Source organism: Nicotiana tomentosiformis, chromosome 3 (genome assembly GCF_000390325.3).
Source record: "Nicotiana tomentosiformis chromosome 3, ASM39032v3, whole genome shotgun sequence".
NCBI classification, from domain to species: domain Eukaryota; kingdom Viridiplantae; phylum Streptophyta; class Magnoliopsida; order Solanales; family Solanaceae; genus Nicotiana; species Nicotiana tomentosiformis.
Window position 1 is genome coordinate 86,301,042 of NC_090814.1, and position 16,634 is coordinate 86,317,675.

General features: G+C 37.3%; 1 protein-coding gene and 1 pseudogene across 1 annotated transcript; both read left to right on the plus strand.

Moving 5' to 3' along the window:
* Positions 1-515: 515 nt before the first annotated feature.
* LOC104118283 (uncharacterized) lies at positions 516-4,750 on the plus strand (annotated as a pseudogene).
* A 2,819-nt stretch (positions 4,751-7,569) lies between these two features.
* Positions 7,570-15,461, plus strand: LOC104118299 (plastidial pyruvate kinase 2). Its single transcript, XM_009629519.3, has 12 exons — positions 7,570-8,027; positions 8,538-8,825; positions 10,660-10,825; positions 11,969-12,103; positions 12,223-12,333; positions 12,444-12,532; positions 13,119-13,181; positions 13,314-13,489; positions 13,879-13,981; positions 14,057-14,205; positions 14,604-14,712; positions 15,043-15,461. The coding sequence occupies exons 1-12, from the start codon at positions 7,785-7,787 to the stop codon at positions 15,148-15,150; spliced, it is 1,740 nt and encodes a 579-aa protein (XP_009627814.1). The 5' UTR covers positions 7,570-7,784; the 3' UTR covers positions 15,151-15,461.
* Positions 15,462-16,634: the final 1,173 nt, after the last annotated feature.

Consider the following 16,634-nt stretch of genomic DNA (forward strand, 5'->3'; position numbering starts at 1 on the left):
TTATATTTGATTTATTGGACCACTAGTAAGTGTCAATATCGATCTCTCGTCATTACTACTTCGGTTTTAGGCTAGATACTTACTGGGTACACGTTGATTTACGTACTCATGCTATACTTTTGCACTGAATGTGCATGTACTGAGGCATGTACATTAGGCGGTCATCTTGGCGCAACTGTTGAGGGCACTTTATGGTGAGCTGCATTCTACGATACGATTCGTAGCACACAGAGTCTCCATCTTATTCAGTTATTATATCTTGTCTATTTTATATTCCAGACATATGCTGTGGTAGTGTTGTATAGTTTTAGTAGATGCTCATTCTCTTGTGACACCGAGTTTTGAGAGTTTCTAGTGGATGTTCATTATTTTTTTTTTACGTTATTATTCTCACTTCACTTTATAATTTATTTATATTCAAAAATTTGGTAAGAAAACACATGTTGCTATGAGTGCTAGATTTTATTATATTTATTTAATGAAATTTCTGATTTTAAATTTTACAATGGATAGTTAAGTGGACTTACGCATTGGCTTGCCTGGCGGTATAGTTGCCCATCATAGATTTGGGTCGTGACACCGACGGCCATCTTTACTGGGATTGAACGTGCGCCTATATGTTATTGCCGATCCTTTTATGCATTTTCTGTTGTCCATTGATATTTTGCTTCCTACCATTATTCCACCTCCATTATGTCTCAGCTTGCGGAGTTGCCGCCACTCCAAAACCCTAGCCACCTTTATTTTAAACTAAGTTCTCTGCTAACTCTGTGTTTATCTACTTATTCTCGAAGAACATAGAGATCTTCAATGTTCTCTTCATGTTCTTCTCCATGTCGGTTTGTAGATGACAACAATGGAAATTTTGGTTGCATTCTTCATATGATCAAATAATTTTTTAGTCTGGGTCAGGGATTACCACCAACACAGTACGGGTAACTCTATCCACTAAAAGCCTGGACAAGTGGGAAGAATCACCAAATGTTTTTCCCTCCGCTCGAATTTGAAAACCAATAAACAAACACCATATGATTAGTTATAATTTCTTTCTAATTGAATTGAATGTATACTATGGTGTCGTTATTTTTTAACCTTTCTGAGTTGGTATGTTTATCATTCTCTTATAGAAGTACGTGTCCTTTTGCACTTCTCTAACACTTAACTGTTCATCATTAGCTTGTTAATTGCTCCTTATTCTTTAATATCTTGCATCTAGCTCTTTGATTTTCTTTTGGACTTACTTTTAGAATGGATTTTTGCTGATGCTATCCAATTTTTGCATGTGTACATAAGTGGTTTAAAGGATTTTTTTAGGCTTCACATGCTTTCAGTGATCCAAAGTGAGATGTTGTCATGATCCAATATGATCGATTTACTATAGACACGATCCTTATTTTTATTTATGAAAGGAAAATTTACTTTATTTTCTTAGAACTTCGCTTCAGAGAAAGTGATTGGCCCCTCGACATAAAAAGAAAAGGTGTGATTTGAGAATTTGTTCGTGCTTTTGCCACAGCACAATCAACGATAATCCATATATTCTGTCTATTATTGAGGCATCAATTTTTTGTCAAAATCTAGATAGCGGCATTGCAGTTAACATATGATCTTGGGTTTTAAGTTTCCTCTTATGATCCACCATTCTTCATGATGTGATGACATAAATCAGTAGTAGAAATCTCAGAAATCTACTCTTTTCTCCCTCATGCTAGATTTCCTCAGGGCTATGCTTACAAATTAAAGAGGCTTGATCTTGTGGTGTTTTCTCTTATTTTTATAATCTTTTATTATGGACCTAAAATTCTTTTGGTGTATTTGATATCTGCTAGGAGCTTATTTTTGAAGATGTTATGTTATACTAAGATAGGGACCATTGTACAGAAAGTTATCTCTCTTTTTAAAAATCGATAGCTTTTTCCAGATAGACCATCAATTCTTTTGGTGTAGTTGGTGTCCATTATAATTTTCACTTTAAAAAGTTTTTTTGTTCCAACTTCGTAACATAACATAAGATAGGTATGTCTAATAAAGGTGCTTGTTTGTCTTTGTGAACAGGAGGACCATTGTCTAATGAGACAGGATGAACATTGTCGATCTTATGATTTGGGATAAGGCTATGCCTCAATTGATGTTCTCCCTCTACTTGTGATTTTGTTTTGAGTTCAATTCCAACCCTAGAATGGATCGCTCAGACACTTCGGGCTTTGTTAGTGGAGGTGGCCTTTTGTTCATTGGAGAAAGTACAAAGTAAATTTGTTAGCAATTTCCTTATCTTTTTCGAGCACCAGAAGTCTGGTTGTTGTTTCCTTGCAAGTGTGAGTTGTTCTTGTGAAAAAACCTATGAGTTTCAAGTACATGGACAATGTTCGTGTACAGAAAGATGCTACTTTTGCTTCCAACTTAAAATCCGCAGCTGTTACAGTTGAAGCTGGAGCTAATCATTCAAATGATGCTGTCGCAAGGGTTGATTCTCTTGGGTTGTCCAGTTCTCCTTCCTTTGTAAATGGAGGCAAGCGGAAACATGGTATGCTTGATGGCTCTATTAATGTGAAGCATAAAGCCTCACTGCTTCTTGGGTTTGGTCATTCATTGAGTTCTTGCACCAGCATATCATCAGGGAAAGAAGCCGAGGAGCGGGAATCTCTCAGTCTAGGTCTCGGTGTTGAACTTCAACTTGGAAGCGGTGCGACATCCAACATGGAAAATGCTCTCTCTGAAACTTCAAAGGAACAAGAACCTACAAAACCAAAACTAGACCTTGAACTAAGTCTTTTAACTGGTCCCGCTGAGTCTCATACCAATACTCTGAAACAGTGCTCTAGTGCATATCAACATATGGTGGTAGGTTCAGTCCAATAAGTAGATGATGGATCAACATCGTCACAATGGAAGTCTGGATCTCTTGTGCCTCTGTTGCAGATTGCAGATATGAACCATTCTCTGGACCAACTCCACAATCATTTTCCTATTAATTCAAGCATCTTTAAAAACACAACAATATTTCAAAAGGGTTCAATTGCTAGTACTTCTGGGGTTGAACAGAAACAGCAGCACAGTAAACGTGCGAGAACATGTCGGTTTGAAGGATGTCCAAGGGGATCAAGAGGTGCTTCAGCCTCTACATTGCTCATGGAGGTGGCAGGAGGTGTCAGAGATTGTGATGTCAAAAAGGAGCTGAAGGCAAGACGATATTCTGTGAGGCACATGGAGAAGGTAGGCGGTGCCAATATCTGGGGTGCACGAAGAGTGCAGAAGGCCGCACTGACTACTGCATTGGTCACGGTGGTGGCAGACGATGTAGCCATGAAGGCTGCACTCGTGCCGCAAGAGGGAGGTCGGGCTTGTGCATTCGACATAGGGGTGGGAAAAGGTGTAAGATGGAAAATTGTTATACGAGTGCTGAGGGCGGCACCGGCCTATGCATCTCGCATGGAGGTGGTCGGCGTTGCCAGTATCTTGCCTGTAAGAAAGGTGCTCAAGGGAGCACAATGTTTTGTAAAGCCCATGGCGGCGGCAAAAGGTGTACCATTTTAGGTTGCACAAAAGGTGTAGAAGGAAGTACTCCAAAGGACATGGTGGGGTAAGTGGCGAAGCTAGGAATTTTTTCAAGGGTATTCAAATTTAAAAGAAGTAAAAAAAAATTCCGACAAAGGGTGTTCAATATGTGATATATACCTCTAAAACATAATATTTTACCTATATACACATGCAATTTTTCGACGAAGGGTGGTCAACTAACCACCCTTGTGACCATGTGGCTTCGCCACTGGTGGGGGTAAAAAATGTACCCATGATGCATCACCAAGAATGTGCATGGGGTACCTTATTTTGTGTTAGTCATGGTAGGGGTAAGAGATGTGTTGTGTCTGGATGCACCAGAAGTGCAAGAGGTCGTACATAATTCTGCGTTCATCATGGTGGTGGTAAGAGGTGTAAGTTCACAGTCTCAAAGAGTGCACAAGGAAGCACCGATTTTTGCAAGGCACATGGTGGAGGAAGGCGGTGCACTTGGGGACAGTTGGGATTAGAGTGTGGTGATCAAGCTGCCATGGCATGTGATAAGTATGCCAGAGGGAAATCTGGCCTCTGCGCTGCCCACAGTGCTCAGCTGTTGGATCAGCAGAGGAATGGTGGTGTTGTCAGTCCAGCACTTCAAGAACCCCTACGTCGCACATGTAAACAGGCAAATGGTATTACTGGTCGCGATCCTGATGGTACATTGGTCATAGGCACCGGAGCAACTGCAATTGGCTCGGTCCGTAATGGACATGGAGTGCTATCCCCAGTGAATGAATTGCCAGCAAGCTTTTTACTGAGAAGTGATTCATTAGATCAATTGTCACTTCCAGAAGACAGAGTTCACGGGGGTAGCTTAATGGCAATGCTAGCAGGGGGTGTACAACAGCTGGAACAAGCAACGAGAATCAAGTGGCTGGTTTTTCGTTTGAGACTGCAAAAACTGATCCCATGCCTCATTGGTGGGCGTAAGAAAACGTTTCTCGTGCATGGTACTACTAATTCGCGTTCCTCTGCTTTGATTAGCATGGGGATGTGGTTGTGTTGGAAAAGGAATTAAGGAAATATTATCTTTATATTTGCAACTGGGAAGAATGTGGTTGCATCTATTGTTAGTTGTATCAAAAGACATGAGTCGATGTACTGTAGGTAATAGGATGCGCTCATGTTGCTTTCACGTACTTGTGTAAATATGCATAGTGCACGACAGTGTAAATGATTCTTCGTTTTTATAGTTGCCCAGTCCAGTAACTAAGGAAGTTGCAGTGTTTTGATACTTACAGCAGTAGTATAGGAATATAAGATAAAAATGACATCGGAAGGCATTTCCGCACCAGAAGTCGACATGTTGGGAGCTTTGCTCCTCGAGAGCCGATTGCGTGTGACGGGCGGCCCAACATCATTCGAGGCCTAAAGCAAAGCCTTAATAAGAGGCTTTAATATATATATATCTAAAATTTAATGAACATCGTTTTTTAAAAAATTAGACAAGTGAAGATAGGAATTAAAAAAAAATAAGAACTTAGTTTTATAAAATACAGAAAATTAAATAAATTTAACGTGGATTGCATCACAACTGAAATGGGAGAACCCAGAAAACATACTTCCTCCGTCCCAACTTAAGTGACTCTTTTTTTTAGTAAGTCTCTTTCTATATTTGGTAACAATTCAACTTTAAATTTTTCTTTTTACTATTAATGAGATGATTTCTAGCCCACAAATTTCTATGATTTATTTAAGATTACAAGTTTCAAAAGCCTTATTTTATTTCATAAACTCCATGTCCAGTCAAACACTTTCATATAAATTGGGACGGAGAGAGTATAATTTATGTAAGAAAAATAAATAATAAGTTAGATTATTAGTTATAGTTACGTGACCAATTAATGAATAGAGAAATATAATTAAGTAAAAAAGTAATATAAGATTGACAGAAAGCTATTTTAGTTATATTAATTAGAGGAAGAAATCGAGTTATTAAAAAATAATATGACAATAAAGAAATAAATTTATCAATAATAAGAAATAATTATATAAATAATATACTATTATATATATAGAAATAGTAATTTTGGGGCCCTTAAATTTTTGGGGCCTTAATCAAGTGCAGGCCGCTCGGCGTGTGACTTAGATGTTTATAGGTTGATGTTAGTCCTTGCCCGCTCAATTTTAAGGAATAAAGGAAGGGCATATGCTGAGTCATATTAGAACATGTATTATGAATGTATTAATATGTGAAGTTATATTACACTGATATAGCAGTGTGTGTAGGTTAGTAATTCGGAAAAAAGAACAAGAGAAGCAAATATATTTGGTGAAGGGAAGGCATAACTTTGGATGGCTTGCTAAATTTTGGCCTACAGCCTACTAGCGGTAGAGTGAAGTATTAATATTGCTTTGAAATTAAATTCCTTTATTCTATTCGGTCCTAGCCCTACCCTGCCAAAATAACAACAATAATAACAACCTAGTATAATTCATTAGTGAGATTTGGGGAGGGTATAATAACAACCCAGTATAATTCATTAGTGAAATTTGGGGAGGGTAGATGTACGCAGATCTTACCCCTACCATGGGGTAGAGAGACTGTTTCCGATAGACACTCGGCTCCTTCCCTCCAAGAACTCCCCACCTTACTCTTGGAGTGACTCGAACTCACAACCTCTTGGTTGGAAGTGGAGGGTGCTTACCACTAGAGCAACTCACTCAGTGGAGCAACCCACTCTTGGAAGTGGAGGGTGCACACCCCGTAAAAAGTGAAAAGGAATTTCTACTTTTGGTTTAAATTTGCTATGGCCTGAAGTGGCGATACAATTATAACAACTGCAGAGGAGTTGTGGAGAAAGTTTGGCCCGCCGAATACTTGTAGGAGAATCAAAAAGAAATATTTGGTAAGTATGACTTAAATGTGATCTTTGACGGCCGTTTTAGTTTTTCTTCTCTCTCTTCGAGTTTAGAAAGAAGGAACCGAAGCAAAAAGGAAAGATAAGTTAGAAGTATTTTCCAAATTTACATTTTAGACTACGATATAATTTCAAAATTAATTTTCGTATGCAAAGAAATTATACTTGGTTGATTTCACTTGTTAAGGTATGTATACACAGCACATAATACCATATCCAAAAGAAGAAGAAAAAATGCAACATATTGTGTTGAAGATTTAATATGCAACTGATTATTTTGTTGATAAACAATATATCCTTTTAAAAAAACTGAATATGTATATTCGTATTTCACAAAATTCACACTATGGTTTGTTTAATTTACTCTCTTCTTCACTATTCAAAAAAATAATATATCTTCAGGTACCATAAGTCGATAATAGATGTGCTACTTACAAATTATGAGTTTTGCTATTATCGACATTTAGAATTAAATTCTAATTGCACAATAAAACTAAATGGAAATAGAATTTATCTCTTCTAATGAGTTCGCAAAAGTTGGTTTGTTCTATTCTCGTAAGAAAGGTATATAAAAAAATATTTTTTGAGCTACTCAGAAGGAAAAGATTTAAAAAAATGCTAGTTTAATCTATTCAAAACCTAAAGTTCAAGTTTACTAAGAAATAATTATATGATTAAAATATTATAATTTTGCATCTACACCATGGTCCATGAAGTATATATCAAAAGGTGAAAGTGTAACATACGTAATATGAGGAGATCGAAATTTTAAGTATATTTTTCTTATACGATTATATTAGCGAATAGAAGTTTAACCTAACTTGAAATATTATAATTTTTTCAATTGAACCTTTCTTACACTGAAATTTTTCTACCGCTTGTAAGAAAATATGAAATTGAAGTCTAAGATCAGGTACCGGCCATCCTTGTTCGTAGTGATTAGGAATTCTCTCCAAACTACTAGGTCAAGGGTTCAATACCGGTACAAACCTCTAATTTTAAAAAAAAAAAAAATAATAAGATCACGTGATGTATCACAAACAAGGAAACGTCAAACAAAAACGACGCCGATTTAATCCAATTTGTTATGAAGTTGCTGAATCACTTTTAGATAGAGACTAAAAAGAATTGACTCATATTTTCCAGTTCTGTAACACAGTTGAGCAAACCTCCAGCTTCTTTATATTTTCCTCTTCGATACACACGAGGCCCCTCTCTTCGACATCTCCGCCAAAAAATAGCGGCGATTTCTTCAAAGTCTCACACTCTTGCTTTTGCCTTTTATACTCTCTCTCTCCTCATTCCCTCACTCATTTTCTCACTCTCTCTCTCTAATTCTCCGTCCATTTCTCTCTCTATCTACCCATGTCTCAAGTGGTGGCTACGCGCTCGATTCAAGCTTCATTCTCCAGCCCTAGCCATGGATCTCTCCAGAGCCAGGTTGAGAAACTTATTAAGCCTTCTAGCTTTTCCTCAAAAGTGCTAGCTCGGAATGAACGGAGCAAGAGCTGCAATGCTATTCGCGTGAATGCGCCCCAGATCACTGCTAGGAGATCTGTGCGTGCCGAGCCTCAAGTCCTCCCCGTTTCTCCTGAAGATGTTCCTAAGGTCGTCCTCTTTTTCCCTGCAAATTATCTCGTAATTATCTGTTTTTATCCTTAATGACTACGCCTATGGTTCCGTACTCTTCTAGTATATATATATATATATATATATATACTAGAAGTTGAAAAGCATGTAAGATGTAGCGATCTAGAGCTAATCTAAATTTGTGGATTACGACAATAAAAAATTGAGCCTTTTTTGGCCCCAGGGTTTTGGTCCAGTGTTAAGAGAACAACACAGGATGTGGGAGACAAAATCCTGGTATTTACGTAGATAAAGGTAGAGGGGAAGGCCTGTTATCCACCGAGTTTCGAATCCTGTGCCATTGGCCTTTCAGGGATTTGCTCGGTTATAAAAAATGAGCCCTTTTCAGCTCAGTGGATATGTGAAAAAATATCTACTACAACTTTGCATTTATGGAATATTGACTTTGACAGCAAAACCAAGGCGTTTATCTCATTACTATCAATCAAAAAGGCTTTATCTCATTACTTTTGGTTGTTGATGTTTCAGAGTGAGGAGCAACTTCAGTATCTTCAGGCAATTCAGCAACTTGGTGACACTTCTGTGGGTATGTGGTCTAAACCTACTGTAAGGCGTAAGACGAAGATAGTATGTACAATTGGTCCCTCTACAAACACAAGGGAGATGATATGGAAGCTGGCTGAAGCTGGAATGAATGTTGCTCGGCTGAATATGTCTCATGGAGACCATGCATCTCATCAGAAAGTCATTGATTTGGTTAAGGAGTATAATGCCCAGTCTAAGGACAACGTCATAGCCATCATGCTCGACACAAAGGTAAAATTTCCTTCTTTTTTATGTGTGCACTAGTTTGGTGGTAACAAAGAGGAAATTGTTTTCCACCAGATGAATCTAACATCACATGTTTGAACAGTGGTGCCAAAGTGTTGGCCTATTCATTGAACTTTCAAATTATATGAGATCGGTTCTGTTAAACTGATCTATCACACGCTATGATCACACGAGAGACTTTTTTTGAGCTAGAACCCTTTTATGTTTAGGGAACAATTTTTTCCTTGGATTTGGTATTATAGCATTAGTTTGTCTACATGACAGATATACAATTTTTTAAAGATGCATGCACAGTCAATCATGACAGCCTTGTTTTCGGAGTAGATAAGTAGTACAAAAAGTAGTACCACATTGATTCAGGCTTCTAAGAAGATGAACGTGGAGGTATTTGTTCAAAATAGAACAAATACCTATTGGTGGAGTTGCGCGATTGACAATTGCTACATTGTTCAGAAAATAAAAAATTGATTAATGATGCTAGGATGGACTGTGCAATTTGTTAAAATAAGAATCAGTTTATTTTTTATCGAACTACTTTGTGTATTATGTTTCCCTTTTATAAAATTGTTAAATGACAGGCCATGGGAGTGTAGTTGGTTTTCCTTAGGGGTGTTTGTGGTTCATTTCGAATCGTTTTTTTAACCAAACCAACTATGTCAGTTTGCTAATTGCCTAATTCTATTACCCAGACCAATAAAAGCATAAATCAGCTTTCTGGATCAGTATATTTGGGTTTTCTTATTTGATCTTTTTTATCGTTCTCTTTCCTGTCACTTGAAATTCTACAACCCAATTTACTTTTCCTTCCTTGAATATTTTAATATCAAAGCACTAGTTTCTGAAGCTAACCGCATCCACAACTATGACTGGGAACAAGGGGATCCAAATGAAATAGGCTGAGAAGAAGCATTTCACATCTCTTGGTGTCATGTATAAAAAAGCAAAGACTCATTTCCAGGGGACTTCAGTGAGGACTGCAGTTAGCACCAGTTGACTTGTTAACATACACAACACAAAAATGCCAAAACTATACAGTGGGGGGAAAGGACAGAAGCATCTTTAATACATGTATCAGGATCTTTCACAGGAGCCACATTGTATCAAAGACTGACCGGCTATCCAGTGTAATCCTGCATTTAACTCTAAAATCATGAAGCAGACGCAATATTCGTTTGGTAAAAATAGTTGAACTGCACAAGGATGAGAAGTAGCATAAATATCGCCTCATAGCTGTGGAACATACACACAGTACACACACGTATATATGTGTGTGTGTGTGTGTGATATATATATATATATATATATATATATATATATATATATATATATATATATATATAGAGTCTGTTTGGTTTGGTTTAGGCTCTTTTTTTCTTACATTAAATTAACACAAGATCAAATTATGTATTGTCTGTTTCTTTTTTGTATTGTTTAAATTTAACACCAAACTGTACCAAACCAAACTACATGATGTTTTTGTTGTCAGTTTGATTCTTTATTTGATCCGGTTTGTTTTTTCGGTTAATTATTAATGCCCCGGTTTTCCTGTCTTCATCCCTTTCAAGTTAGGACTAGGAAGAAAGCAAATGTTGTTCGGCTTCAAACTCATACACAACTTCAGAAAAATCTTGTGTTACTGTCAATCAATTTTATGTTCATTACATATTAGTGAAATTGCTCGCATGTAATATGCATCATGAAAGATAACTTTCACCTCTCTTTATCACCTGATAATTACTTAGCTGGATATGATCCTTTTTTGGGGGGGTCTGTTTTCTTTTTATAGCCTCTTATTGCTTTGTTGTTTTGATGCTGACAGGGTCCTGAGGTTAGAAGTGGTGACTTGCCCCAACCAATCACATTGCAACCTGGACAGGAATTCACTTTCACAATTAAGAGAGGAGTGGGCACAGCTGACTGTGTCAGCGTCAACTATGATGACTTTGTAAATGATGTTGAAGTAGGAGACATGCTTCTCGTTGATGGTATGTGAAGTAGTTTCTTTTCCGTTTTACTATTTTATCTGATTACATCTTATATCATGTTATCATTGGGGAAGGTGTTGAAGACAACATGATTCCTCGTTTTGACTTGACATGAAATATTGTGCCGTAGACATTTGGTTAACATGTCAGTAGGGAAAAAGTCATGCAGGTTGTCTTGTTATGTCCATTGCATTCTTATACCCACCTCTTTCACGACTTGTGATTGCAATATGTTACGCTAGTACATCTCCATAATTCAGCGGGCTGGAGGGCGTGAGGAACACAATTTGTGTTTCATAGACTACAAAGTGAACTAAATAATAAAGTAGAAGCCTCTCTATACTGAAATGACGCCTTAGAGGTCCAGAGATTGAGTCATCATGGCAATATGAGGCCTAGCAGGTGACTGCCTCCATGAGAAGTCTTTTCTGTGGAGTTTCATCATGTGAAGCTGTAAACTTTGTCTCATTAAGACGCAGCCATCTCGTTTTTACGGAACCAAAAAAGAAAAAAAAATAGGCATCCTTCTCCCCTAGTTGCAGTCCAGATTTTTCTTTTCAATATTTTGTTTCTTTGTTTCTTTTTTGTTTAGTTTTTCTTTTGACCGTTGCCTTTAAAATAATTGGCACAATTTTAGCTGATTCCTCGTGTTGTCCAGTGTTAGGGGTATGTCTTTTCTTATTTTGTGCTTACTTTGATTTCCTTTAATAGAACGGAGACAATTCATACTTGATTTGAAACTGTTAGAGATTTATCATTCGAGCCCTTTGGATGGCCTGTCCCTGCTGTTATTTTATATACACCTGCTAGTGTCATGGCCCATCTCCCTGTTGCACTTGCATAGATGTCCTGTATAAGTGTCTGAACTAACATGCTCAAAAACATTCAGCCATTGAGAGACCAAATTGCTATCACTTAGGCACCTTTTTGTTTTTTTAAATCTTTGTTGTTGGTGAATTGGTGATAGCATGGTCACATCAGGCATTTTTTATTGTAATGCTAGTCTTTTGAGGGGAAGGTACGGTACCATATAGTTGGCGTGACTCAAGTAATACTTTACTGTTCTCTTTGTGTCTATTTTTCATGACAGATATAACTGAAACTTTTGCAGATTTAAGATAACTGTAATTTTTTCTGTTATAGGGGGCATGATGTCTTTACAGGTGACATCCAAGACAGAAGAATCTGTGAAGTGTGAAGTTGTTGATGGGGGGGAGCTTAAATCGAGGAGACATCTGAATGTTCGAGGGAAAAGTGCCACACTTCCCTCTATTACTGGTCAGACAAACTTTTTTTTGTCTATAAATTCATGTCTATCTGCACGTGAAAGCATGAGACATGTACTCCATCAGAAAGTTGCTTGCCTTGCTAATACAGTAATCCTCATTGTGCAACAGAAAAAGATTGGGATGATATCAAGTTTGGAGTGGACAATAAAATCGACTTTTATGCTGTTTCCTTTGTCAAAGATGCAGCAGTGGTCCATGAACTGACGAATTATTTGAAGAGTAATTCCATTGGGTCCATTTCTTTTTAGTGAGCACTGAAGTGTCAATGAGTGCTCATCCATTTTTGTTTCAACATCCTTTGACTAGCCATTGTCTTTTTGATATGGCAGGCTGTGGTGCAGATATTCATGTTATTGTGAAAATTGAGAGCGCAGATTCCATACCAAATTTGCATTCAATAATTACTGCATCAGATGGGGTAATTCCGTAAACCTTTATCTTGCTGGTTCTTTGCTAGAAAAGATTTGGTGTCTAATCAAATATCTTGCTGGTAGTATTTCCATTCTTCTTGGTTGATGAATTGGCACAAACTGAAGCTGTCTATAACATTTGGAAATCACTGGTTATACTTGAATAGTTAGGAGCATCTTCTTCCTTTTTCTCTCTTCTAAAGATTAAGAGGATTTTATGAGTTTAGGCTGGCAAGAATATATCAATCAACTACCCTCAATCCCAAACAGGGGTCTGCTCTTCTATATCTTTTCTGCTCTATTCAGGCCCTATGCAAAGGATTCTTCATTATTTTGCTATCTTTATGCTGGCTCTGTACCTGCAGCAACACTCGCCTCGCCTGTGTTTTGCACACAGCACAAGATACAATATTGAAGTCTGTTTTACCAGTTCTTAGACTTCAATGTAGTTCCTACTCCTATGGAAACCTTTAACCGCCTTTTGTGGACTTCCTACTCGCATGTTTGTCCTGGATCGTAGCTTGTGTCTTCTCTCCTTTTCTTTGATAGACATCTAATTACCCAATTTATTGGGTTTTTTTCTGTTATGCTTAGGCAATGGTTGCAAGAGGAGATCTTGGGGCAGAGCTGCCTATTGAGGAGGTTCCTTTGTTACAGGTAAAGGTCGACAACAGTGTAGCTGTAGATTCTACTGCAGGAATGCAAAACTGGATAGCTTTTACCATTTCGTAAGAGGTCTTAACCATGTATTCTCTATTTTCCCTTTGATGGAAATATCATAATATGCAGGAAGAAATCATCAACATTTGCCGAAGTATGGGGAAAGCTGTCATTGTTGCCACCAACATGCTGGAAAGCATGATTGTCCATCCCACCCCAACTCGAGCAGAGGTATCGGATATTGCGATTGCTGTTAGAGAGGGTGCTGATGCTGTTATGCTTTCTGGAGAAACAGCTCATGGAAAGTAAGTTACTTTTCAAGGTGCTTTTAATATTCCCTTTAAACTTAGGACCTATTACATGGAATTTGGGGGTGTGTCGAAGTGTGCAGTAAGCTTTGATGCAGTTTACCCATGTCACACCTACACAATGTAACACATCTATGGATGAGTATGTCAAGGCAAATGAAGGGTCCATGTAACATAGCTTAGGGTTACATTTGGGAGATCTTAGTTTTGGAACCGATGAACCGTCAGTATTTGCTTTATTATAAAAGACACTGGTCAAGGTTCTTTCATGAGTAATAAGTGTTTTTGCTGGGATCCTATTTTGTGAATCTAATGGTTTTGGGGTGCGAGAAATTGTCTTAGTAACCTATCAGTATCTCTAACAAACTAAATTCGTTTGATTACAGGTTTCCCTTGAAAGCTGTCAAAGTTATGCACACTGTGTCACTACGGACTGAAGCTACTATTGTTGGTGGTGAAACCCCTCCAAATCTAGGCCAAGCCTTCAAGGTAGATGGCATATTTTACTTGAAAATAAATTTTCTAAAGGAGCGAATACTTACCAAAACTTTCTGTGTTTTGCAGAACCATATGAGCGAGATGTTTGCTTTCCATGCAACAATGATGTCCAACACTCTTGGAACCTCCATTGTTGTCTTCACTAGAACTGGTTTCATGGCCATCTTACTGAGCCATTATCGTCCTTGTGGCACTATATTTGCTTTTACAAATGAGTGAGTATTCACCTTGTTGGTCTAACTTTGATGCCAATATTCGAGAACAAACTTCTTCAGCTGAACTAGTTTCATTACCATTACAACAAGCCATTTGTTATCCTTCTGGCACTGATTGCTTTTACTATTGAATGAGCACTACTCACTATTGGTTACACCTTGCTATCGGTAATTGATCTGCAGAAGATATATGTGGTAAACACATCTTAAAGACACCTTGGGAAACATATATAGGTTTCTCTTTATGATAATAAAGCTCCTGTTTTCAGTACCTAAGCAACTTGGGTTTAATTAGTTGCCATCGTTGGGTATGTCTATATTTTGAAGGAAATCTGAGAACTCCATGAATAATTTCTATGAAGTGAATTTTAATCATTTGTTCCATAATTGGGTTGCAGTAAGAAAGTTCAACAGAGACTGGCTTTGTACCAAGGCGTATGTCCAATATATATGGAGTTTTCAGAGGGTGCAGAGGAGACCTTCACTAATGCATTGTCCTTGTTGCAGGTAAGATTCAGTATTGCTTAATCCACATATATGCCTTGGTATTTGCTAATAAACAATGCTAATAACTGATGCTTGAAATTGCTCATGTGGTGGTCACAGAAGAATGGCTGAGTTGTTATGTCTTATGGCTGCTAGTATCCATGCTTTATAATTAAAAAACAATCTTTTAATGATAATTCAGACAATCAATTAACTAGTTATACTCCTCTTTTCATCCATGAGATTCTCCTGTATGGATGTGATCTGAATGTTTATGTTGCAAGTATGTTATTACTATCATTTTACTACAGCTGTATTCCTGCTATATCTGATGCCATTCTCAATCTACAGAAGCAAGGAATGGTGAAGGAAGGAGAGCAGGTAGCCCTTGTTCAGAGCGGCAGACAGCCAATCTGGCGGCTCCAATCTACTCACAATATCCAGGTCAGGAAAGTTTAGACAGATGAAAAGCCTGGAGCCAGCTTAGGATTATTAGTGTTGGACGCTTGACGCTTCAACCTTTCAGTGGAATATACCTCAGTCGGTGGTGTTACCGTGAATTTTTGTGCAAGGCTGCTCGAGTCCTATTTATTGTATCTGCCTCGTACTTCCGTATGTTGTGATCTAGGATACCAAGTTATGTTTTTTTTATTAGACACCAATGATACTGGCAGTTGAATGTGATTTTTGTATGAGAAAGTCTTGGAATGAGATGTCATTTTTATTCCGGAACAGATGTAAAGAAGCAGCATTTGCGTTGATTACCAAAACCTGCAATTGGTCCATTACACTGATAGGTAGTGAAATTTTAGCTCCTCCTAGTACCTGCAATATCTCTAAGGGGTTGTTTGGTTGGAAAGAAGTTATTCCGGGATTAGTTATTCCACCTTTCTACGGGGATTAAAAAACACTACAATCCCGGGTAGTGGTGGACCCAGGATTTTGTGCAAGCGGGTTCAATTTTAGAAGTACATAACTTTAGTCGTAAAATAGTAGTTGTCAAGTGGGTTCAAATAAAATATTTATACAAAATTTACACAGTTTTAATTCTTATTTATACATATTTACAGTATTATTTTTTGGCGAAGCGGGTTCAGTTGAACCCGCTAGCCACCACGTGGGTCCGCCACTGATCCCGGGATAACTAAACCCGGGATTAATTATATTACAATTTTCTCCCAACCGAACATGGGATAAATTCTTCTTAAATTTAATCGCGGGATTAATTATTGGGAGTTTTTCCTATATATATTATGATAGGAACTTATTAATTTATTTTCTTTAGGTTTTGTAGTTTTCAAACAGTATCTAGGTTTTTCTTACAAATTGTATACATTCCCCCCTTAAAAAACTCTCATCCCATGATTAATACATTTAGTTAAGGGATTCAATTATATCCTTTCCTTTTTTCACACTTCTCCTCATTTCATGCGTCCTAATTTTTTTAATACACAAATCTCCTTTTCTCTCTCTTCGATAGTTGCATGTCTTCAACAAGAAGCTGGTAATTTTGCTTCAATTGTTGAATAATTTTGGTTGGAACCTTCAAATACTGGATATAATGTCATACTACTTATTCTATGTTCCTATTATCTATATAACGTTAGCAAAATGATACATAATCTAACAAATCCAATAATACATAACTGATTTCCATAATAGACACCAAAAAGATACTTTTTCTTTGGAGTTAGAAATCTATACACACGGCATAGAATGTCATGAGATGACAAAAAAAATCAGTTGCTAAATTTTTTCTCAACAATTCAAAAATTGTTAAACTCTAGCAAAATTTATTACTAATAGGATAATGGCTCATACACAATCCAAATTTGAAATTGGTCACAAACTTACAATTGCTCATCACCATATACAATTATCATGCATTTGTGATACAATTTCTGCAACAATTATGATACAGTCGTGATACAATTCTGATCTTC